General features: G+C 40.2%; 1 protein-coding gene and 1 long non-coding RNA gene across 7 annotated transcripts in view; one reads left to right on the top strand and one right to left on the bottom strand.

Annotated features, from left to right (window-relative positions):
* LOC115087879 overlaps nt 1-25,136 on the top strand; it is a 147,047-nt gene that overhangs the window by 22,861 nt on the left and 99,050 nt on the right. The gene's annotated exons all lie outside the window — the stretch shown is intronic.
* Nucleotides 11,867-25,136, bottom strand: part of LCA5 (lebercilin LCA5) — a 212,250-nt gene continuing 198,980 nt past the window's right edge. For all 6 annotated transcript variants that reach the window (XM_029595558.1, XM_029595559.1, XM_029595562.1 and 3 more), the window contains one exon: nt 11,867-14,217. In XM_029595558.1, the coding sequence (XP_029451418.1) occupies nt 13,382-14,217 (836 nt within the window). In that variant the 3' untranslated portion in view covers nt 11,867-13,381. The remainder of the gene's footprint in view (nt 14,218-25,136) is intronic.

Genomic DNA, 25,136 nt, shown 5'->3' with positions numbered 1-25,136 from the left:
GGAGGGGGGAAAAGAACCTGACTCTGCCACTGCAACATGTGGCCAGGCACAGCTAGTCATTTATAAAACACAGACAACTAGAACACATTAAAACAGAATATATACTGATACCGTGGTCAGACCACTTCCTAATAGAATCCGCTATCAAACATACCGAACAACAAGTGACTCAAAAAAGAGAACCCATTGAATTTGAATATCGCCCACTTTTTAATATAAGACAACCTAAAAGACAAACTAGAAGAAAAATTAGCTGAAATAGATTGCACCAACTGCGACTTTGCCACAACAGCATGGATGCAAACAACCAAAAACTTAGCTGATGAGATAAACTATAGCACTGAAACACTACCACTTACGCTAACAGACAACATCATGAGAGGTTTCGACAGCGGTAAACATTACATTTTAGTAATGCTGGACCTATCAGCGGCATTCGACACAGTAAACCATGATATCCTATTAAATAGATTAGAAGAAATAGAACTATGCAACACAACAATCAAATGGTTCAAATCATACCTAAATAACAGATATTTCCAAGTGCAAATCAAAAAACGCAATGTCAGAAAGAATAAACCTTCAAACAGGAGTTCCGCAGGGATCAGCCCTATCTGCCACACTATTCAACATATACATGCTGCCGTTATGCCACCTGCTAGCTGGTCTGGGCATCTCACACTACATATATGCTGACGATATTCAATTAATACTTCCAATTAATGACTCAATTGAGAAAACATTAACCTTAGCCAACATGTATATATAACATGTAGATATAATAAAAACAGCTCTTAAACCAGATGGAATTAGTTATTAACATAGAGAAAACAGAATTCCTACATCTTGAATGAAAAAACATCACAAGCATTCAAAACCCAATCACAATCAATAACAACCAAAAAATACAACTGGCAGAGAAAGTACGAAACCTTGGAGTGATTATCGATACGGAACTAAGTATGAAACAACATATCTATAAAAGTAAGAGAAGGTTACGCCAAACTTATGACTCTCAGAAGACTTAAACCACTACTAACACCAAATGACTTCCGGTCAGTACTACAAGCATCAATTTTTTCAAGCACTGATTACTGTAATGCCCTTCTACTTGGATTACCCCACACCACGATAAGACCACTACAGGTATTACAAAACACAGCTGCAAGAATTTTAACCGGTAAGAGAGACCATATCACCAAAACCTTAATTGAACTACACTGGCTACCCAATGAACAAAGAATTCAATACAAGACTCTTTGCACCATACATAAATTAATACACGACGAAAAGGCAGAATGGCTGAACACAGCCCTTCACGTACACGTCCCTAATAGAAACCTGAGATCAGCAAACAAAGCCCTACTAACTATTCCCTCAGTAAAAACAGCCAGACTAACGCAAGTAAGGGATAGGGCCCTATCCCTGGCAGGACCTATAATATGGAACACAATGCCTTTAGAAATTAGAACACAAAGAGACATCAAAGCATTCAGAAAAAGTTTAAAAACATGGCTATTTAAGCAAGCATACCACAAAGGGAATGAAGAGTAGAATCCAGGGAATTGTATGATGCAGTCCAAAGAACTACACACACACATCAGCTTACTCAAATGGTGTGTGTGTGTATATTTTATTTTACTTTACCTCTATTAGACTTAAGTGTTAATTTATCTTATAGCTGATATACTTAAAGTAGACATGACTTATCACAACCACTAAATAATATTTAATATGAAACTATGATACAGTATTTGGGACCTGTTTAATATAACTCAACACATTTAAGTTTGAAATTATGTGCCTTATTGTGAACCGTTGTGACGGCAACTAGCTTAACGATGGTATAGAAAAGATTTTAAATAAACAAATAAATATCGTGTATATCGCACACACAGTCACCTCATTTACTCTTTCCCAACAAATGAAGGTTTTTTTTTAAAAACCCCATCACGTGACCCACTTTTTAAAACCAATCTCTCAATATTTGTCTGAATTATTACCCAACACCTAAGTGCTCCAGATTTCTCCCAATTTTTCAATATATTTATCGCATCAACACCATTATATTCAATAGCACTACTAAGTCCTTATCTTTTTGCCATTTCCTCCGCTGCTCAGTAGGCTCGCTGTTTCACAGAGCCGCTGCTATATATACACACTCCCGTGCCTCCCGACATCGGCGATGTTTCGGCGGTAACACCCGCCTTCTTCAGGGGATTTCTCCTATATGTGCAACACAATTATTCTCACTCATATCAGTAAATATCTAAACATTTTTTTAAAACTTAATGGCTCAAACAATGCAACTTACTTTCAGTATTCGACCGCACCCGGCTCCTCTCACCGGCACTAATTCAAAGATGGCGCCTCACATTCAATCCCTCCCCCTCCAAACACTAATGCTTTTAAACCAATCAAACTCCCAGATTCTCCTCCAATCCGCTTTCAGGAAAACACTGACCAATCCACTTCTCTATTAAGTCCCTCCAGCTGAACCGTACCCAATTTAAATATCCACTTTTGTTCCTTCCGTAACAACTTAAGATCAACATTGCCTCCCTGCTGATCTTCTTTAACCACTTCCAATACTGTACATCTCAAGTCCTCAAAACCATGACCCTTCTCCGTACAATGTTGTATCAATGGGGCTTCCATAACATTTTAAGGCACTTTTATGCTCTATAAGCTGTATTTTCAATTTCCTCAACGTTTTTCCCCACATACAGTAGTTTACAAGTGCACCAAATAGCATTTATCACTTGTGTAGAGGCACAGGTAGTCCTCACAAACGGAACATATCCATATCCCAATTGAAAACTTGAAAGGGTATTTGAATGCGCCACTGCACACATAGAGCATTCCTGACATGGAAAATGACCAACTTCCTCACTCTCTCTTTCCTTAAACCTATTGAGAAAAAAAAATGTACCACAATATCTTTGATATTACTACCTCGTTTATAAGCCACCATTGGCTGATCTTTAAAAACTGCGTACGTTTGCAACATACACCAATTTTCTCTAATACTCTGAGTTACCCTCTGTATCCCTTCAGAAAATGGTAATACACATGTAATCCTATTTGATGAATTTTTCTTTTGTGGCTTTAACAGTAGGTCCCTGTTGTTCCACCGAGCCCGCTTAAGGGCTCGCCGGACAACTTGTTCAGGATACCCCCTATCCAAAAATGTTGCCCATTTCTTTAGATCTTTCTTTAAATTCTACAACAGTAGAGCAAAGTCTTCTTAATAGCAGAAATTGGCCATAAGGGATGCTATTGGCCAGATTACGTGGATGATAGCTCGAATAACTTAACGTGTTCCTGTCAGTGGGTTTTTTAAAAATAGTGAAAAAGAATCATCCTGACTCAATTTCAATCTGGATATCCAAGAAGGCAACCCTTGTGCCTCCAAAATTAAATGTGAACTCTATGGAAGAATCACAATTATTCAGCCATCTCCCAAATTCATGAAACTGTTCCTTCCCACCCTTCCAAAGTATGAGGATATCGTCTATAAAACGACGCCACAGATTTATGAGTTGTCTATAGGGACAACCCTCCAACCATCTTTGTTCAAACCACCCCATATAAAGGCAGGCAACACTCGGGGCCATTGTTGCCCCCATTGCTGTACCACCCACTTGCTGGTAATACACCCTGTCAAACAGAAAAATTTTTTTCTTTAAAGCTATTGCTGCCAAGGATATTACAAAATGTATGCGGGGTACGCACTCTGATACCCCTTTCCACTAATCTATCCTCTATTACCAGTAAGGCATCATCCTGGGGGATATTAGTATACAATGATACTACATCAATGCTCACCAATGCCACCCCCTCCAAAGACACATCAAGATCTTCCAATAACCTAATTAAATCACTCGAGTCCCTAATATGAGGGGAGATCCGGAACCAAAGGTCTCAAAAATACGTCCACAAACTGGGAAAGTGGTACCCCCTGGCCGATTATAATAGGACGGCCTGGAGGATTATCAAGACATTTATGTATTTTTGGCAGATGATAAAATACTGGTGTTCTTGGATGTTCAACCTTCATAAATTTATATTCCCGAACCGTAATCCAGTCCTTCAATAATGATTCTTCCAGTAAATTATCTATATCCATTTTCAGCTGTTCCATAGGGTCACCCTCTAACTCTACATAAAACTTATTTCTGCCATCCCATTATAGGTCTCATCCCTATATTCAGTCCTATTCATTATTACAATCGCCCCTCCCTTATCTGCCCCCTTCACTATTAAATCAGGGTCCTTACTTATTTCCCTCAAAGCCTCATCTTCAGCTCGATATAAATTATATTTTCCTCTTAGGTTGCTGGATTGTATTCTATCTATGTCTGCTTGGACCAAACGTGCAAAAGTATGGATTACAGGGTCCATATTACCAGGTGGACACCAGGATGAATGTGGTTTCACCAAAGAATCATCGGTTGTACTCCCTGGAGGAAGATTCGCAAAAAACAGTTTCAGACGCAATGATCTTAAAAAAAAATTGCTGAAAAATCTTGCAAACTTCAAAATGATTAAATTGAACTGTCGGTACAAATGAAAGGCCTCTATTCAAGGCCCTTATGTGAATATTGGTCAGTGACTTTTGGGAGAGATTTACTATTTATGTTCCTTCACTACTCGATTCCGCCCCTGGGATCGTGTCCACCTCTTTTGGTACCTCTGCCCCCCTTGCTCTTCCTGTAAACTCGGTTGAAAATGAGCCTGCCGCTCTTGTCTGGGTTCTAAAAAAGTGGGTATTTTTCCACTACCTCCCATCGATCCTGATCCTCCTCCTACACGCACTATTTCATCACCCGAGGAATCATCTGAACTGGAGTCAAATGTTTTTTGTTGTAATGACTACCTCTTCAGCTGAGGATTCATCCAAAAATAAATCGAACTCTTTTTGTAGTCTTGTTCGTCCCTTGTAAATTTTTAACACGATACTGGTTGCAGCCCTATGTGGGCAAGAGCCAGGCGACTGTGAGAGCACATTTATTCATATACAATTTCCTAAAAATTAATTTTTGAGATAATATCAGTTTAAGATAATTCCTCCCTGTGTGGGATATGTTGTGATTGATAGATTTATATGAGGAGGATTGGAAGCCTTATATAGTTAATTTTGTGTGAGTTCATTACGAAGAATGTGTGTATATGAAAGATAAAATTTGTGTGGCAACCTCCCACCTCACTAATCCACAACTCAGGGTGACTGGAAATCAAAAAGTTCCCAGGTATGAAGAATTGGGTATTTTTAAAGTCTTATTAGTTTTAATTATTGGACATATGTCTGCTATTTTTGAAATATTTTATTGGTGTTTGGTAAAATTTTTTTAAATTTTCATATGAGTTTTAAATTATTGGATGTTCTACTTATCAGCTGTTTTGAAATATTTATTCTTTTTATTAATATGGTTTTACTATTTTATATTTTTTGATTTTACTGTTTGAAGCTTTATGAGGAATAGTGATGTTCTGTTTTTCCATTGTTGCATTGCATACAGAGCATGGCTTGTTGTAGTTTCTACTTTACGTTTTGACTACATCTTGATGTTTATACTTTATGGTCTCTTTATTCGGCGAGGATCTGTGTTTTGCATTTGTGACCCCAATGAGTTAGTTTGCCAGCATGTAGCTTCTGTGTAGGGATCTATAGCAGCCTGATATTTTACTATTTGAGTCTAGCAGTTTTGAGTTTATAGTATGGCAGGTTTGCTTTAAATTCTAGGTCCATTTTTTTGCAAGCTTTTGAATTATTGCACGATGGTCTTGGTAGTGGAGGCAGTTCATGTTGCTGAGGTGACACAAGAATTTGAATATTATTTTTCTATGATGAGTGCTATTGTGAAATGCCCTTGTTCTGCCTTGCATCCTTTGTTGTCGGAGAGGAGGCGAGAAAGGGGGTTGAGACTAAAATGAGAGAGAGACTCCTGGGGATGTTAACCCTGCCAAAAAAAATCAGTTCTGGACTATCCCACTGTTGGTATCTAAACAATATACTTATGGGGGTTAATAAAAATTAATAAAAAATATGCTAAGATTTACTTTTAACAACTCATTTCGCTGGCTGTATGGTGTGATGGTGTATTTTCTCACACTTGCTACTCTTCTTCTTCTTCTGACCAGCTTGTAGCACTTGAGGACCAGCCTTGCCTACCTCTGATTTAAATCTTGGCACACCACTTCAGAAAGATTGCCTACCTCTCTCCTAGAAAATGTGAAATAATTTGGAACATCATGGAAAGGATCTCACCAGTAAATGCAGGCCAAGTGATGGTCTATGATGGGCACATCTTGAACCCACTTTATTGCTTCTGGGCCAAAAAAAAAAAAGGAAAAGTCACAATTTTTCTAATTTCCTAATTTTTTTTTTTTTTTTTTGAGGGTAATGGGTTAAAGAAAAGAGAATAAAAAAAAAAAGTGAAGGTGCAAAATGTGAATAATGAGAGAGCGCATCAGTTGCTAACATGGACAAAAAAGGACTATGGAGACCTTTTGGGTTGTCTGAGAACTATGCCATATTGCTACACTGCTGGAGCTGATTCATCGTGCTTGTCAACGGTGACTACCGCTTTTGACTTATCTTTGCATAGCAACATAGATTATGAAAGCGAACAAGGTTCATAAGGCCTATAGAAATTTATATTCAAAAGGGTTTGTCCAGTCAAACTAACACTTAGCTGGACAAACCCTGAGGTTTTACATTTCCTATTTGTTTGACTGCCCTTGAGTTATCTGGGTAAGTGGAGGGCAGGCCCGACTTACCTTGGTACATTGTCAGGATAAATTTGGACCTTTAAAAATATCCCCTTTTGTCTGGGTAACTCTGGTCACACACTTTTGTGTGCAAAGTTACCTGGAGGAAAAGGGTATGGAGCTGGAGGCATGGCAAGGATGACCTAATATATTATCTGGCTAAGTTTAGGAGTATGTCAGAGCAGTCCTAAAGTTAACCAGATAAGTACAAACAAAAAAAAAATTCCAAGCCAGCGAGCCCAATCCCTAGCTCCCCATCTCCAAAATAATATATTCTTAGAGTATAGCACATCAACCCCAAAAGGAATTGAAATGTGGGTTCTGTAGCACCCCTCTCCCGATACTGAAATTGCCCAGTGGGCTCCAGGCCATTTCCTAATTCCCTACCTCACCCTAAATTCCCATGGCTACTGGGAGCAAACTGCCAGAGCGTATGCTACCGGTGTTGCAGTTGTGTAATCCTCTTAACAATGCTGGTATGCTGTCTACAGTCCTGTGCTCCCAGCAGCCTTGGCGTGGGGTTCTGGATGAGATAGGCAGGTTGGGGCTGTGGGTGGGATTAGGAGACAGCTCAGAATCTGCATTTCAATATCTGAGATAGTTAACTTTCTCTGAGCCCTCCTGACCTCAGGACGCCGGTCAGAGCTTGGCCCCCTTCCATCAACCGAGGAGCTGAGTCGCAGGCTGATGATATCAGCGGGCATACTCAGCAGGGTGGCCCAGACACCGACCGAACGGTTGGAGAGGCAGGAGATGTCCTGGAACCCCGAGGGTTTGAGGAGCCGAGGAGAGGAGTGGAGATGGCAGAGGATGGACCCAGAACAACGGGAGAGACGAGTGGACTCGTCGAACTCTGGGTAAGAACTCTCTCCCAGCAATTGATCAAACTGGTGGTTATTACCCTGGATAACATCTGGGAACTCATGGTGAGAATATCTGCTAAACTAGATAACCAAACCCTGAAGCTGGACGAGATAGCAGCTAAGGTTGGGGTGCTCGAACAGACACAAATCAAAAGTTTTTGGAGCAGGATAATTCTATAAAGAAAATTAACGATGATATAAAAAACATCCAAAGCACTAACGCTACAATGGTCTTAGAAAGAATTTCATCATTAAGAAGATTAGAATTGATAGATTTAAATGTCTCATATAATTTTCTAAGACTCTTGAACTTTCCTATAATATCTGGGGAGATACCCTTGTTATCCTTTAAAAAATTTGCATTGGAGGTTTTAAAGATTCCTCAGAATGAGATACCAGCTACTAGAAAACTCTTTTTCCTGCCAAAAAAAAAGTAGCACACCGATTATATTTCCCTCTCAAGTTTCAGATTTCCATAATCTGACTGATTACCTAGAAAATTCTAATGCTGAAATTATTGATCGTGCAGTGCTCTTTGTGTCTTTCTTTGATGAAACAGCTGTATCTTCAATTATGAAGAATTACTTAAAAAATATGAATGTTCCTTTTTGTGGTGGTCTTGTCTGGGTATACCCCGATCTAGCTAAGTCTACGCAGCAGCGTAGAAAAGAATTCCTACTTATGAGAGCTGAGACCATAGCAGCAGGGGGTAGTTTTAAACTACGTTACCCCTGTAAATGCATAATACAACTGGCCAGAAATACGTATGTTTTCTTTTTACCACACCAACTGAGGGATTTCTTATCTGGTAGGAGACCTCCTGAAGAGGTATAAAGAGGTCTATATGGAAAATGGGTGGTGACAGGGCTTATAAATTTGTAATTGTTTCTATATATATACTCCTCGTATAGTTTAATTTCTCCCCAAGTTTCCTATGTAACAAGAGGATGATGTTTGTAATAAGAATTACTTGGAATCTGTTCTTTTGTTAAGGGCAGGATAGTCCAATATTTTGATTATAATCTCTGTATTTCTGATACAAATATTATGTTTGTATATTTGGTTTAAAAGCTGATAAATAAAACATTAAATTAAAAAAAAATATCTGAGAGAGTTATAGCCTGCAACTTTGTCAATCTTTTTTCCAGCTTTAGGAGGCAGCTGTCAAGCACCATGTGGCAATATGTTTAGTTAGTGGGGGGAGGGATTGGGCCTGCTGATCCAGGAGGAGTTTTTACTTATCTATATATTGAATTTAGCTGGTTAAGATTAAAGTTATCAGAGTATGACTTTATACCTGACCTGTTATATTCAAATATAGCCAGTTACTCTGATAACTTTAGCCAAGTATTTCAGTTGGAGCCTTGCCCACTGACCATCTTTCATAAGTTATCCAGCTAACGAGTTGGATAACTTGTCTGCTCCTTGGCTTACTGAATATGGACCTCTCATAATTTGCCTAATTTAATTCCAGTTCTATTTCCCATTGTTTATATCTCTAGCTCTACCCATCTCTACAAATTGTGGTAATTGGAAGGCAGCGAACTTTCCTCTTCCCAAATTTACTCCAATCACTATGGCATCTTCTTCCAGAAGTTTCTTGTTTTTCACCTGGGTTTCTCTCCTATCCCTTTGTTATGGAGGCAGTGCTTGCACATTTTCTCTCATGCATATTCATTGTTGATAGCCTGAAAACCTGACTGGCTGGTGGGCACTGCTGCAGAAGACCCAAACTCAATTCCCAGCCCTAACATCTGCTCCCCAATGGGGCTGGAGAAGTTGCGGAGATAGCATTCACAGCCCCTAGGAGAAATCTCAGCCATTGCTAAATGGTGGTTTTATGGTTGGCATGGGGTTACTATTATAAGCACTATACAAAAACTTAAAGTTTCCACCTCCTGGTCATACTGTGCTTGCAGTCTCATAGGGAGCTGCAGTCTATGTCCCCGATCAGACTGGCACTGCAATGTGTGGGCTAAGTGGAAGGGGCCAAGGCACCTGGCTAGTTCTAAGTGAGGGTTAATTTAATATTTTTAAATTTATTATTCTACCTTTTGTGACATCACATTCAGGCACAGTAGGTATTTTGAACCCTGGTTTATAGCCTGCTGATCTAATCACTAGGCTGCTCTTCTACTGTAGTCCATTGGAGGCCAGTTTTGCTTGGAGACCCAAGGAACAGAAGGAAACTGTGGGGCTAAAGAAATACAATTTTGTAGAGGAGCAGGAGAGATGATGCATCTGGGTATTGCAATCCAAGTTTCCCAACCTCCTGGAAGACCTCTGTGTCACTGCTAGATTAGGTGGTCCTTGATTCTGTGAACTCATCATACTTTAATCCTAAATTTGGCAGCTTCCTTTTTAACCCAAGAGTTGTATACTGATAGGACAGCCATGGAGCTTCCACAATGTTTGTGTTAATAATGCAATCCTATAGTTATTGCACTGCATTTTTCTCTGATCTTTCTATTTAGTGTTGGTCAGGAACATCAGATGTAAGAGCAGAGACTGTTCTCTCTCAATAAATCAAACACCAGCAGTTTCTATTCCTATTCAGGAATCAATATCTACATAATAAAAGCTGGAAGGAGGGTAGGTGGGGGGAGAAACACACTACAGGGTTTCAACTGAAACACAGAAATGACGGCAGAAGACAACCAACTGGCCCATCCAGTCTGCCCAGCAAGTGTTCACACTTAAGTATGAAAAAAATATGTTACTCTGACTGCTGAGTTCAGGACCCTTATTGGTAACTTTATGGTTCTAATTTCCTTCCACCCCTGCCATTGATGAAGAGAGCAGTGTGGATCTGCATCAAAGTGAAGTCTCCAATTTAATTGGTATGGGGTAGTAACCTCCGCAATAAGCAAGCTACTCCCACGCTTATTTGTTTACCCAGCCTGTGCAATTCAGTCCTTGTTGGTTGTTGTCTGAGAAGCATATTGACTGAAAACAAATTAAAGCTCACAGCTAAGACAAACCAGTAAACTAAATCTTAAGAGTAAAACTTGAAGCAAAATGAAGTTGATGGATTATTTGGTCAGCTTTATTAGTATGTATGTTGGTGAGTCAAATTGTACACAACTATTTTTCCAGCATATTCCTATTCTTTATATTTGTATGCTTAAATTATAGAATTTGATGCATCTTAGTTCAAGTGCTGAAATATTTCTGAGCCTGTAATGTTCTTATTGATCTTCACGATCTGAAGGAAAGCTGTGCTGCATATCAGCATGCCTGAATCTGTAAAGGGTTCTTAGGAAGATAGGATGGGGCCAGCCTTCAATTAACCCCCTTTTGGAGATCACACAGATTACAAACTGTCTTTGTTAAAAATCTTAAATATTACAAATGATGTTAAAATAACTTTCAGCTAACTAGGTGAATGATAGATGCATCAATCTTATTCTACAATAAAGCAGTCTTGCAAATACCCTTACAAGGATGGATTAGCCTTTATTTTACCCACAGGATAATTAGAGGCTTGAACTCTACTTCACTTGCTCAGCTTGAACAAAAGAAGCAAAAAAAAAAAAATTGAATTACTGTACATTTAAATATTCTTATGACAGTACAAGAACACTAAGGGACTATGTTAGTTTAGAGGACTAAACTACAGTGCTTTTGTCCTCTTATCTCCATGTCTATATGATCCACTGAACAGCAACTGGCAGTCTTAGAGAAAATCATTATGAAGGTGACAATATAATCTTGTGATCAGAAGAAAAAGGTTCATGTGGAAGTCCAGGAACTCAAGCATGGGTGGTCAATGCCGGTTCTCAAGAGCCACAAATGGGCCTGGTTTTGGGATATCCATAATAGATTTGCATGCACTGCCTACATATTCATCTAATGCATATTCATTGTGGATAGATTGGCAACCAGGCCTTTTGTGGCTTCTGAGGACTAGAGTTGGCCACCCCTGCCTTAGAGCAGTGTTTCTCATACTAGTCCTGCCATACCTCCTAGCCAGTCTGGTTTTCAGGCTATCCGCATTTGCATGCCTATTCAGTCTGTAACTCCTGTAGAAACAAGGCTTGCTAATGGATACTCCAGGACCCATTTGAGAAACAGCACTAATTTCATGACCCTGTGTAAATTATTTATGGGTCCATATTCAAAAGATTTATGCAGATAAAATTTGCTTTAAACCACTTAAATCTGGACCTTTAAAAAAATATCCCCCTTTGGGTAACTTTGTCCAGACAATTTTTGTGTGGACAGAGTTACTGTGATAAAAAGAGTAGGGGGTGGAGGCATAGCAAGGGCGAGCTAACATCTTTAGTTGGATATTATCATATTAAGGGCGATCTGGCTAAATTTGTGTGCACAATTTGGTCCATAAATAGCTGTCCTAAAGGTATCTGGATAGTCAGTGGAACACTTATCCAGCTAAGTTCCACTGGATAAAGATAACTGGACAAAGTTATTCAGTTATCTTACCCTCTCCGTGTGTTTTTGAAGAGGGGGCTCTTAGAGAGCAGTGTTTTAAAGACATCGAGGCAGTGGTATGTTATGGCTAGATCCTTTGTCTGAAACCTGCCTGGCTGTTGCACTGCCAATTATAGCTGTCCAGGTTTACTAGGCACCCAGATTTAGACACTTTGAAAGTAGGTGTTGGTGGTAGCATTTGCCTCAGAGGGATAAACTACACATCTATCATTTGTTTCAAATGCATGCACCTTATTTTTTCACTGTAATCCTAGCTGCACATAACAGGGGCAAGTTCTGTAAGTACTCTTCCATTCATGTAACTTTAGAGAATTTTCAAAGAGAAACTGTACAGTTTAGTGAAAACTGCCCCCTTAATGTCCACTGGTCCCTATTCTGCAAATTTAATTTGTGTAGAACAGACTTGCATCACCACAGTACAGATCTGAAACTGTGTGCATGAGAAAAAAAAAAAGGAAGTGGCTCAGGAATTTTGCAGGATAAAGATCCCTGCTATATTAATCCAGATTAACTAGAAGATAACAAGAATGATGGCCCCCTCCCCCCCTTCTGTAAAATCTTCCATGTAATTCAGAAAACAAAAATGTGACACTAAGCGTTAATAGTTCTTCTTTTGCTTCAGGCCAGTTCTCCAAATGGAGGTCCTAGAATCTGAATTTATGATGCAGCCACACAGCTAAGGGCCAGCTCTTTTAGTGGAGACCATAAAGGAACCCTTAGTCCAGCTGCTCATTTCCTGGCCTTTATAACCATACCTTGTTACTTTAGACATCTACCTGAAAGGCGACTGTATGCATGCATCTGAAAAATTTCATTAAACTATTAGGATCCTGGTTTGGATGAAATGTATTAGACACCTACAAACTATTCAATGCTTGTTAGTGTACTGCAAAGAACGCATGGTGCCAATCACTACAGTATTCGGATATCAAGTAGGGAGAAAATTCAAGACCAAATTAACAAATGAAGAAATACTCAAGCTCACAGCACAGAAATATCTACATAAAGTTTAAGGCAACAATAATGATGTTTCAATCTTGTTTTAGAAAATGTACATCTTTAACCATTATCTTACAGTGTACTTAAAAAAAAGGATTTATTAAAATCAGACTGTACAAAAATGAGTACTGTAGTATTAGAAAGAGTCTTAAGAATGTGCAGTAGCTATGGCCCTGCTTTTCAAAATCACTCTTGGGTTTTCTTTCTAAATATATAGGTATTTAAACAGCTGAAGTAATAAATACTGTAGTGAGACATCTCTATATACATTTGGGAAATGGACTGTACAATTCTCACAAAACCACTTCTTCAATTTCATCTTCTAAAGAATCCACAACTTTCACTGCTGGTCTGCTCGTATGGGGTACACGGTGCCTAGAGTTCATGCTTTTCCCTTCACTGGAAAAGACAGCGTCATCTTTTGCTCTGACTTTGTTCCCTTTGTCCCACGGGAGAGTATGACCAGCTTCAAAGTCATCCTTGCCTGAAGCAAAGGGGCTTGAGTCATTGGGTTTTGAAGAAATGGTAGTGCTGGTGCTAGTACCAAACAGCTGCTCCATTAGATTGGACTTTTTCTCTTTCTGGATATTAACATCTATATTGCTAGCAGGCTTTTCTTCTAAAATGTCACTTTTTTGAGTAAACAAACCAGGCCTTCCTGAACGTTTTCCAAAAGAAGGTGCATAACTGCCAAATGCCAAATCATTGCTAGAGTCTGTGGTCTTAAAGCCTCTGCGCCCTTGCCCTTCGGCTTTTGGGCCAGGTTCACTGCTTCCTTGCACTGGGAGGCCATTAAACAGTTTTTGTGTAGGCTCAGAAAACTTGTAGTTTTTATGCTTTTTCTCTGGCGTATCATATCTCGGCAATGAATCTGGGAGTTGCATTTGTGAAGAGGATTTTGTGCCAAAGATGTCAGTGTAAGACGTGTCTTGGTTTTCTTTGTCAATTTCATTCATCCTTGCAAGCAAAATCTCTTTCATGCGCCTTTCCTCCAGTTTGTCAAAATCCAGTCTTTCATTTTCCATCTTAGACAGCTCAGTCTCCAACTTGACCTTTTCTTCTTTATCCAGATTTCCCAAGAAGGAATTATTTTCCTTTTGGATTCTTTCAAATTCTTCTTTCTCCCATTCTGCAAAAAAATAAAATGATATAAAATTTGTGCAGATCTTGGTAAAAAGCAACACAAAATGTTCACCTTTCCCTCAAACATGATCCTTTCTCCTCTCTATGTTTTTCTCTCTATCATGGGCCACTGAACACAAAGCACCAGGAGGATGGAGTCACAGTCCCAGCACCTATTCCTTCTCTCCCAGCTTACACTTCCTTTCTAAAAGGGAGGACATGAAGAGAAGCTGAGCACTGGGAGCATGCATGCTCACTCTACTGATGATTTTGTGTCCTTTACAGAGGTGGAAATAGAAGCAGGTACCTGAAGATTGTAGGTCCCATCAGTCTCAGACTCTGTCTTGCCATCCCTCACTATAAGTGGTCATTCCTTGAACATCTACATGCTTCCTCTAAGCAAATTACTATCTGATCTAGGAATCACCTTCTACCTATAATGCTGACGAAATCCAGTTCTACATACCATACAGCACTGACACTCTAGACACACATAAAAGCAATACAATATGAACTATCCCAACTCAAACTAACCCTAAACACAAAAAAACTGAAATCATACTGCTAAGAAGAAATCCACCCATAGTTACACCCCATCCACTAGACCTGGGTAACTTTAAAATTACACCCTCTGACCAAGTACAGCACTTAGGAGTGCAGATAGATGAAAGCCTAACAATGGAAAAGCACATAAAGAAATTAACAGGCTATGTGAAACCATTGCTGACTCATGAAGACTTCCGCATAGAGAATGAGAGTTTGCAGAACTAACAGACTACTGTAATTCTCTTTTACTAGGAGTACCTAACTGTCTAATAAAAAAGCTACAACTTCTACAAAATGCCTCAGCAAGGCTCTTAATAGAACAAGAAAATCTGATCACATCATGCACTCACTGATAGCTCTACATTGGCTATCTCTACAATCCCGAATTCACCACAAAATATTAACACTAATACATACAACCATCTATTCTAATAACCTAGGTCTGGTGGCCATTGGACTACAACCATACAAACCATAGAGATCACGAAGATCTCAAAGGATTATTAGCTGTGCCAACACTACTGAATACTTATCTAACAAAAAGAGACCGTGTGTTCTCCACTGCTGGCCCAATACTATGGGCCACTACCTGAGACACTACGACTCACCCCAGAAAGAGAGAAATTCAAAAGTAAACTGAAAACATGGTTATTTTAAAATGCCTATAACCTACAGTAACTTACCTGAAATCAGAGCAAACACCAATAAGGACAACAAAATGACCTGTACTCAGAAAAAGCTCCAATAAGGTCAGACATTAATGAACTAAATAGCCCATCATACCCAGACGACACCAAAATAATAAATCTGAAACATATTTTATAAACCCCTAACCTCTTATCCCAGTACCTTTAGTTAAAACACTAGATCACCCCGTAGATCTATATCTCACTTGATTACATTGTCAATGTTATGCCTATGTATAATATGTACGTTATGCAATTACTTTGTCATTGTATAAGTCATGCCATAATATGTATGTTATGTTGTAAACCTTTGTGATCTTTATTTGGAACGACGGTATATAAAATAACTAACTAAATAAATGTTATAAATTGTACAACACAATACTGAGATCTGACCATTTCCAACACTTGGTTACTAATAATTTCAGCCTCCAGTAGCCTGCAGCAGTTCATGGGTCAATTCTGCAGCAAGCTTCTGAAATTATGTGGCACATTTTGCATTCATTTACATCTTTTTGCATATTTAATAATTACATTTCTGTGGATTGAACCTTGACCATGGATGATGGTATATAGATGGAACAGAATAGCAAATTAATTTTACGTTATAAAAATGGAATATTTTTCTACCCTGCTTAGTGTCTGTATAATATTTTTGGGGGTGTTTTTTTTTAAAGGGATCTCAAATATCAGCACAGGGAGAAATACTTGGAATGTGAAGAAAAAGCGAAGTTGCTTACCTGTAAAAGGTGTTTTCTGTGGATAGCAGGACAAATCAGTATCTAACAGTGCCAAGATGGAAAACCTCTCAGAACTCAGAAAACTCAAGTGTTTTGAGCATGCGTGGGTGTTCTGGCATGAGTCTCCTCAGTCTTTGTAGCAAGCTAATGCCAATTTGCTCTTAAACTGGTGAAAATAGGAATCACTAATTAGTGAATAGTCCCTGTCCAGTAGCAGGTAGGCTGGGACTTCCTGACTGGATTCTAACTGTGTATACACCAGAATGCGTTTTCCCTCCTGGTGTAAGTACGTTTTCTACGATGCGCAGGTGTGAGCCCTTAAGCTCAGGTACCTTTACCTGGCAAACCTCTGGTGTCTGTTCACTCTTTGTAGATAGCGCCTTCAAGAGAATTTTCAGGCTATCATCATTAAGATAACATTCTCACTTTCCTTTATTTTTTTCTCCAGCTCCTTTGCAGTGGAGCTCTAGGAGAATACGATCAGTTGACCTCTGAAAATTAAGTCTGATTGAGGTATCTTTTCGTTCTACAGAACAAGAACTTTTGACCTCCCCTCCTTGCAGAACCTTAGAATAAGGAATTGGGTGTTTGTCCCTTATCATGGACTGTGTCCAAGAAGTCTTGTGGACTCGTGTCAACCTTTTCAGAAACTCGTTTCCTAAAAAAAGTTCTTCTTTGTTCAGATTCTGAGTACTTTCTCTAGAATCAGTTTTCTTTGGCCCTGAGCTCCCCCCTGTGGTGAGAGGTGGTACACCGGAGGTTCTGGGTGGACACTTCTTCCCCTTTGGTCTTCTTTTTGGCCGAGCACCTAGATTTGGACAAACGTCCATTCCTGTACTGGCTGTCACCCTCTGTCTTCAGAGCTTCTGAGAACTCTGGGCTAGACTCCAGATCATAGGATTCAGACTCAGCTGGCACAGAGTCAGTGGGGTAAACACCCTCTGTCTTCAGAGCTTCTGAGAACTCCAGTCTGGACTTGGGATTGAAGGATTCACAACCAGCTGACAATTCCAGCATCTCTAAAAGAAAATTATTTCTCACCTGCTAATTTTCGTTCCTGTAGTACCAAGGATCAGTCCAGACAGTGGGTTATTATCCCTGTCCAGCAGATGGAGTCAGAACAAAAATTCCAAAGGGGCGGTCCTATATGACCTCATCCCCTGAGCCTCAATCCCCAGTAATTTCTGACTCCAGCAGATTGAGCACGGGACTTGCTAGTCCCCAGTGCAGGTTTTCAGGTTTTAGGCCTTTCCTGTTTTCTTTGAGGGATCAAGAATATTAAAAAAAAAAAAAAAAATAAATAAATAAATAAATAAATAAATAAAAGAGAAGGATTGAGAATTTTTAGTTAGCCTGTTTTCTGTTCTCTGGACTTGGGATTGAAGGATTCACAACCAGCTGACAATTCCAGCATCTCTAAAGCATTAATTTGCTCTCTTTATAACTCTGTATGCGACACTTCAGTATTTTGCTTTACAACCTGAGTGTTTTCGTTAACGTTAATCAAGGAAATGAACTGTGTATGCAAAACTGCATTCTGATACGGGCTCACTTGAGCTACAACATCAGTTAACTCTGACTTCTCTCACGCACCATTTGCTGGAGAGATATCAGTTGTATATTTAAAGTATCAACTTTCATTTTCTGATCATTAGGTAACAGACACAACATTTTTGAACTGTATAATCTGTGTAGTTTAGACTTGAGGTAACTTTCCTAACTCCAAGCGTTCATGGCGTACATGGATCTGAAATTGCAGCAACCTGCTTGCTTATTTGGACATGTAACTGGCATTGATCTGGCTGTGCCGGGGCTCTTATTTTCTGTCCAGTATTGGATCTAAAGTCCAATTCCTGGATTGCATATTTTACAATCCAGAAAGCATGAAACACATAGTGAAGCTTTTTAAAGTGCTCACTAAAGTCACTTTCCTTGAGAGGTGTTCTCAGAACGTTTAAGAGTTTGAAACCTCTCATAATAACTGTTTGTGTTACAACTCTTCCTGTATTGGCGGGAGATAAATCAAAATGCCTTTGTCCCTAGTTGCAACAGGTGGCATACACTTTCGGACCACAGTGGGTCTCCCCCTCCTGTATCATGCTCTGAAGATTTCACTAAGGGGGAGTCATTCTCCCATTTGGAGCAAAATGGAAAATCTGCCCTGGACTTTCCAGACAACTCAGAGCGAATTCTGTTCATGGAATTTTGTGCTCCAACCACTGAATGCAAGTTCTGTTCTAAAACATTTTCCTCACTAGGGAATAAATCAAAAGCAGTCTCCACATCTGTGTGCAGCGTTTGTACAACAGATTGCTTTAAATCAGCGTTACTTTCTTGGAACTCAGCCAGCGAACGCAAACCTCCCATTTGTTTAACAAAGATAAATCATTTGCTTGTTGTGCTATGAAACTCTCAAAATCTGCAAGCTTGTTAATCAAAGTCTTAACTTCATTATTTGTGGAACATTGTTTTGTCAGCAAAGCAAGTTGATTAGAAATGCTTTGTAACTCATATTGGGAGTCCGTGGATTTGTTGCCTGGATTTCCAGGCACCAAATTCTGTATCAGCATGGAGGTATTCCAAAAACATTTTTAGAATCGGTTTATAAACAAATCATGAAAATACTCTTTTACCAAGATATATGGCAAGATCAAACTTTAATTAGAACACTGCTAATTTTAAAGTTAAACTGTATTTAAACAGATGTAAAACTGTGAGGCACTTAGCCTTGCTTTAGCTTTTCACACGGCACAGGGAAAACAAACTTTGAAGCTTCCCTGGCAGAAGTAATAATAAATTACCTCTTATTTGAAACTGCCAGCACCTGGAAGCATTACTGGTTAACCCACTACAGGCAGAATAGCAAAACTCCGACTGCACACTATGTGTCAGCAGATACTGTAATATCATGTACTGTAAATCTCAAGTAAATCACCTCAGACTATATAAGTGTAAGTGGATTATGTCGCCACAATGATGTCACTTGTTAATTAACAAGAACTTTGCTAAAAACAAACCTCAGTGGGCCCAGCCTAGTAACCTCAAAATATCTCGGTGGAACCTCCAACTTTAGGGAGTCTCTGGTGGGAGAACCTTACAACAGTTAGCAGACTTAACCAATAACCTATGATATGAATTCTTGGCTTTGAGGAGCAGATGATACTTTTATGTGGTAGTAAATTAGTTTATTAGCAGCATATGTGAAAAAAGTAACAGTACAATTTTTTTTGTAGTTTTTTGTTTTACAGTTTCAGTGTTTGTACCACTGTAAAACTATCCATGCACTGCCATTTGAGATGAAGTATAAATGCTATCTTTAAGCCTACCTGCATTTAAGCATTAAGCAATTGACAAACTCTAAATTAACCCAACCATTAAGGTAATTTAACCTGTGATCTCAGCTTCCTTTATAGTTCTGCACAAGATATGGGCCACGCCTGTCAAAAGGATACTGTCTCACACTATGGGTTAATCCAGTGAAATCCCTCTTAGTGGATGACAGAAAACCCAAAAATCTCACGGACATCTCCATGAAGTATAACGGCAGAAAAGGGGTTAAAATACACCAACTGGCCAAAAACCTCGCAATAGGAATAACTTGCAGACAGTACTGAGTATCCAAAACTCAGTATAAATTACAAGTCTTCTGTTATTATTCTGTTATAATTTGTTATAATTGTTACCATGTTATAATGTAAAATAGGGCCGATCTAGCCCTATTCCTTTAGTTATCTGGAAACCGATGTGATATCTCGATCAAATGTCGGTATATAAAAGAAATTAATTAAATAAATAAATAAATAAATAAGTCACCAGTGCAGCAACTGCTACAGTTAAATCTGTGGGAAAGCTCTCCTATCAGAGCTTGAATAATCTGTGTACATGGCACAGGAAAGGATCTTAGCAAAGGCTCTTTCAGATAAAGTTTTCTGGAATAACGTCTAGCAAGTGACATCTGTTCAGACGATGTCAGACATCAATAATCATCTGACTTCTTCTTGTAATTCTCTTGGATATCCAGCTCCATACGGTTCCAGCTCTTCTCCGGATTGGACATTGCCAACTCCTATAGACCCAGGATCAGTGGGATGCACATATCATTTATGCCTCAATGCATAGGAATATTCTCAGTACTCTTTAGAGTTAATTGGCAAAGGCAGATGCTAGAATACCAGCTTCATAGCTGGTATTCTTGCTTGATACAACGTTTCACCAAGGATGTTCTCAGTTCTGGTCCAAGGTTTCTTCCTCTCTTTTGGGAGTTGCTGACAAGTCTCTTAATATGAAGAAATAGTCTTTTCTCTTTGTATGAAAAAGGTCTTTATAAAAAAAAAAAAAAGCCAAAAATATCACATGGCTACAAGTCTCCATTTTTTTTCTTGCTCTTCAGGCCTAGACTTTGGTTTAGTTTTTGTGCAGTGTTAGGCCCAAATGTTCGTGCTGCACATCTTATTTTAGGGCCACTGGTGTTGAACCCCACAGTATCATGTAGATGTGTTCTGTTGTCCATGGAGAACACCTGTTATAGGCAAAGAACTCTGCTTCTTCCATGGACAAGGAAGACAATAGTCCACACAAGTGGGGTCTCCCAACCTGAAGGCTGCAAGAAAACATTTATGTTCTTACATCAACAATCAAACATGCAAACTGTGTATTTTGACAAGGATGGGAGGAAGCTGAAAAAAATTAAATGAGCTCGTGAGAACTGCTTGGCCAAAAATGCTGTCTTGATGTGAAGTATATTTTAGGCAGTAATGAGCAATGAAGATATGGCCAGAAGACCAGGTGGTAATCTTTCAAATATCTTCTAAGGAAGCTGTTGAAGCTTTCACTTGATGGGCTTTCAACTTAAATAATAATAAACTATTTAATTTGGTTGACTTCTCATTGATCAAAGTGGTTTACAATAACAAAAAGTTACATAAATCAAGTTCAAAATTAAAACAAACAATATAAAAAAAAAAGTTAGGAAGTTTTGTCCTGATTGTATTTATTACTGTTATACCGAATCAGAAATCCATGTGAAAAGAGTTCTTTTTGTAACTGAAAAACCCCATTTGACTGGCTGAAGGAGATAAATAGTTGAGAAGACTGTCTTTGTTCCCTCCAAAATAGAATAATAAAGCTCTTCTGTAGTTCAACGTATGAAGATCCTGTTCACCCTTATGGACATGTGGTCTTGGAAAAAATATTGCTAATACAATAGATTTGATTTAAGTGAAACAGAGACCAGTTTGGGTAGAAATTTAGGGCAAGTTTTCAAAACTATTCTGTTGTAGAAAATTTAGGTATATGGAGAATATGAGACTAGTGCTTGCAACTCGCTTACTTTTTGTGCAGAAGTTATAACTATCAAAAACAAAATCTTCCAACAAAGGAATTGTAATTCTGCTGTTGCTAGAGGTTTGAATGGTGATTTCAAGAGGCAAGCCAGAACTATATGTAGATCTTAAAGAGCAGAAGGATCTGTAAGCATAGGTTTAAGATAAGTTAGGCTTTCATGAATCTGGGAACTGTAGGTCACTGAGAGATAGGAATTCTTGTGGTATGCTCCTACAGCACTAAAATGGACCCTGACCGAGTTTTCAATCCTGGGTCAAAAAGGCTTAAAAAGGTATTGAAGTAAGAGGGGAACAGGACACTTAAAGGGTTCCTGATTGACCCATAAACACCAGCTAGAAAACCTTTTCCATTTGAAGTTCTAAGATCTTCTGACAGAGCATTTTCTTAATACTAGAATAGCCTTACTTACTTCAATAGGTAACTGTATAAAACAGTGGTTCTCAACCTTTTTCCCATCATGACACACCTGACAGACCACGTTCACATATGTGACACACTGCTCATTACAATTTACGGGGAAATAAAAAAATGGTCCAGTATTATTTTTATTGTTAAGAATGACACAAGGAAAAGATACATATTCTGTCTGAACAGAAATTGCATAAATGGTAAACATCCCACACCAAAACAGCACCAATTTCCAGCACTTAACAGTAACCACCTTACCTAAGAAAAGGCAACACTGAAAATTACACCAGGCCTTAAGACGATACATCTCCTATTAGGAAAACGGACCAAGTCAGGCTGCTATAGAGCCCTACACAGAAACTACACCCCAGCAGAGAACCTCACCTGAATCACATGTGCTGATCCTCACCTAACAAAGAATAAAGAGACCAAAACCTATAACTAGAAGCATGCAGACAAAAACTGAATTGGAAACCGCAACAAGCCAGAGTCTCTGTATGCAGTGCAACAAAGGAAAAAAAGAAACTTCACCCATCCTTATAAAACAAATCCAGAAATATAAAATCAGTAGCAGTAAAATCATACTAACAAAAAGAACAGATTATTTCAAAACAGCGGATGAATGGAATATCCAATAATTAAAAACTCATATAAAAAATGTCTGGATACCAATAAAATATTTTAAAATAGCAGACACAAAGACCCAGTAATGAAAAATAATAATGATACAAAAAGTGTTTTGCTCTGCATAACTGGGAACGTTTGATATCCTGGTGCACTGAGATTGTTTTGAATTAGCAGGAGGAGAGATGGTTTGCTTGCAACTTTCTCCTATCTCTCTCTCTCACACTGGGGAACCTTTTGGGGAAGGGGGGAGTCTCTTCCGAAGGGATGGGCTCCACCTTAACCAGGGTGGAACCAGACTGTTGGCGCTAACCTTTAAAAAGGAGAGAGAGCAGCTTTTAAACTAGAACAAAGGGGAAAGCCGACAGTCGCTCAGCAGCGCATGGTTCGGAGAGAGGTATCTTCAAAGGATACTAATGATTAGGGATGTGAATCGTTTTTGAACGATTAAAATTATCGTCAGATAATTTTAAAATCGTCCTAAATCGTTAGAGTGCACGATACAATACAAATGCCCCTGATTTATCGTCAGGGGCATTTGTATTGTCTCGTTAAATAGGGCACGGGAATTTTCTCACAGGACAAGCAGGATGGTTGTCCTCACAAATGGGCGACATCGAGGATGGAGCCCACCACGGAAAACTTCTGTCAAAGTTTAAACAGAACTTTGACTGGCCCCTACTGGGCATGCCCAGCAAGGCACTGACCCTGCAGCCAGCAGGGGTCTCCCTTCAGTCTTCTTTTTTCCGCGCAGCAGTTGCCACGCGGTGAAAGGAGCTCTCTAACCACGTTCCTGACAGGAATTTGGAAGTTAATTTCCTAAGAAAATTTGCCCCTCAGGGGTCTCCCTTCGACAAATTTTTAGTCATCTTACGGAACCCGGTAAGTTTTTTGCCTTTTTCCATCTACTACCGTCGAATTTGGCCCTTGAGGCCTGTTGGCACTTACCGATCCCCAGCCTAAATTTTGGCTTCAGGCCATGGCAACGGGGTTCCGCCGTTGTCCGGATTGTACCCGGACTATGTCCATCACAGACCCCCACAGGGTTTGTGTGATGTGTTTGGGTAGTGAGCATGATGTCCTGACTTGCACCAAATGTGCCTTAATGACACCCAAGGGTCGCAAAGCCAGGATGGAGAAGATGGGGCTCCTCTTCCATGCACCCACCCCAACGCCATCGATAGCATCGACGTCATCGGAACCGGCACCGTCGAAGTTGTACCATCATCGTCAACCCTCCGGTGACCGTCCGCCATCGATCGCTTCTCGGCCGTCGACTCCCGTCCCTTCCCCGGATGGGCGAGGGGATCGGAAGGAAAAGCACCGCTATCGACGGCACAAATCTCGGCCTGTCGAGGATCCACAGCCATCGACCTCTGCTCAAGCCGAGCCACCGACAAAGAAGCCGCGAACAGACCGGACACCCTCCACGTCTCGTTCGCAGGCATCGAGGAAACCCTCACCCTCCCGGGGTGCGGGGGCCGTGATCCCACCGGTTACGGTGGTCCCTCCGGCCCTGCCTCAGCCTCCCTCTCCCGTCGAGCCGGGTATGGTTACCCCTGGTCTCCGGGCAGAACTGGACCGGCTGGTCCAGGAGGCCATCGAGAAAGCGATGAAGAAATTGCAACCTCCATCGGCACCGTCTCCGGCACCGGTTCCAGTGCCGCCCCCGGCACCGGCACCGGCTTCGCCACCGAGGAGGGAACCGACCACCGAGCCGTTGATACAAGCGCTAGCACCGCTACTGAGCCGCATGGAGGCGCTCATGACGGCCCTTCCATCGGTGATTCCAGTGCCATCGACAACACCACCGTCTCCGACTGGATTTTCATCGGCAGGAGAAACACCGTTCCGGATTCCCCCTTCCGGGGTGGTTCCATCGGTGCCTTCTGGTATATCTCCACCGATATATCCTTCGGTTCCATCCATTCCACGCCAGGCACCGATTCCATCGACAGCACCGAAGCCATCGATGCCATTTCTGGTTCCACCTACGGCACCGATTCCACCTCGGTTTCCATCGATGCCTTTAGAGCCTCAGCCAGGTCCATCAGGGTTACAAACCCCACTTGATCCCTACGATACCTGGGGTGATGATGATGATACATCTTCTGACACGGATTTGCCTTCGCCTCCATCTCCTACAGAGAGTAGAAAAAGATCTCCTCCTGAGGATCTATCTTTCATTAATTTTGTGAAAGAGATGTCAGAAGTTGTACCTTTTCAACTACAATCTGAAGCTGATGACAGACACCAGATGATGGAACTCCTTCAATTTCTGGATGCTCCAAAAATCATCGCTTCCATCCCTATACACCAGGTGTTTTTGGATCTGCTCAAGAAAAACTGGGAATCTCCTTCATCAGTGTCCCCAGTTAACAAAAAAGCTGACTCCACCTACCTTGTCCAGTCAGCACCAGGTTTCCAAAAACCTCAACTGGATCATCGCTCTGTTGTGGTTGAGTCCGCGCAGAAGAAGGCCAAGCGTCTTAAGCCACACTCTTCTACCCCACCTACCAGGGACAACAAGTTCCTAGATAGTGTTGGACGGAAAGTCTATCATGGAGCTATGTTGATTT

Source organism: Rhinatrema bivittatum, chromosome 3, assembly GCF_901001135.1.
Source record: "Rhinatrema bivittatum chromosome 3, aRhiBiv1.1, whole genome shotgun sequence".
In the NCBI taxonomy this organism is placed as follows: Eukaryota; Metazoa; Chordata; class Amphibia; order Gymnophiona; family Rhinatrematidae; genus Rhinatrema; species Rhinatrema bivittatum.
This window is presented reverse-complemented; position numbering and strand designations above follow the sequence as displayed.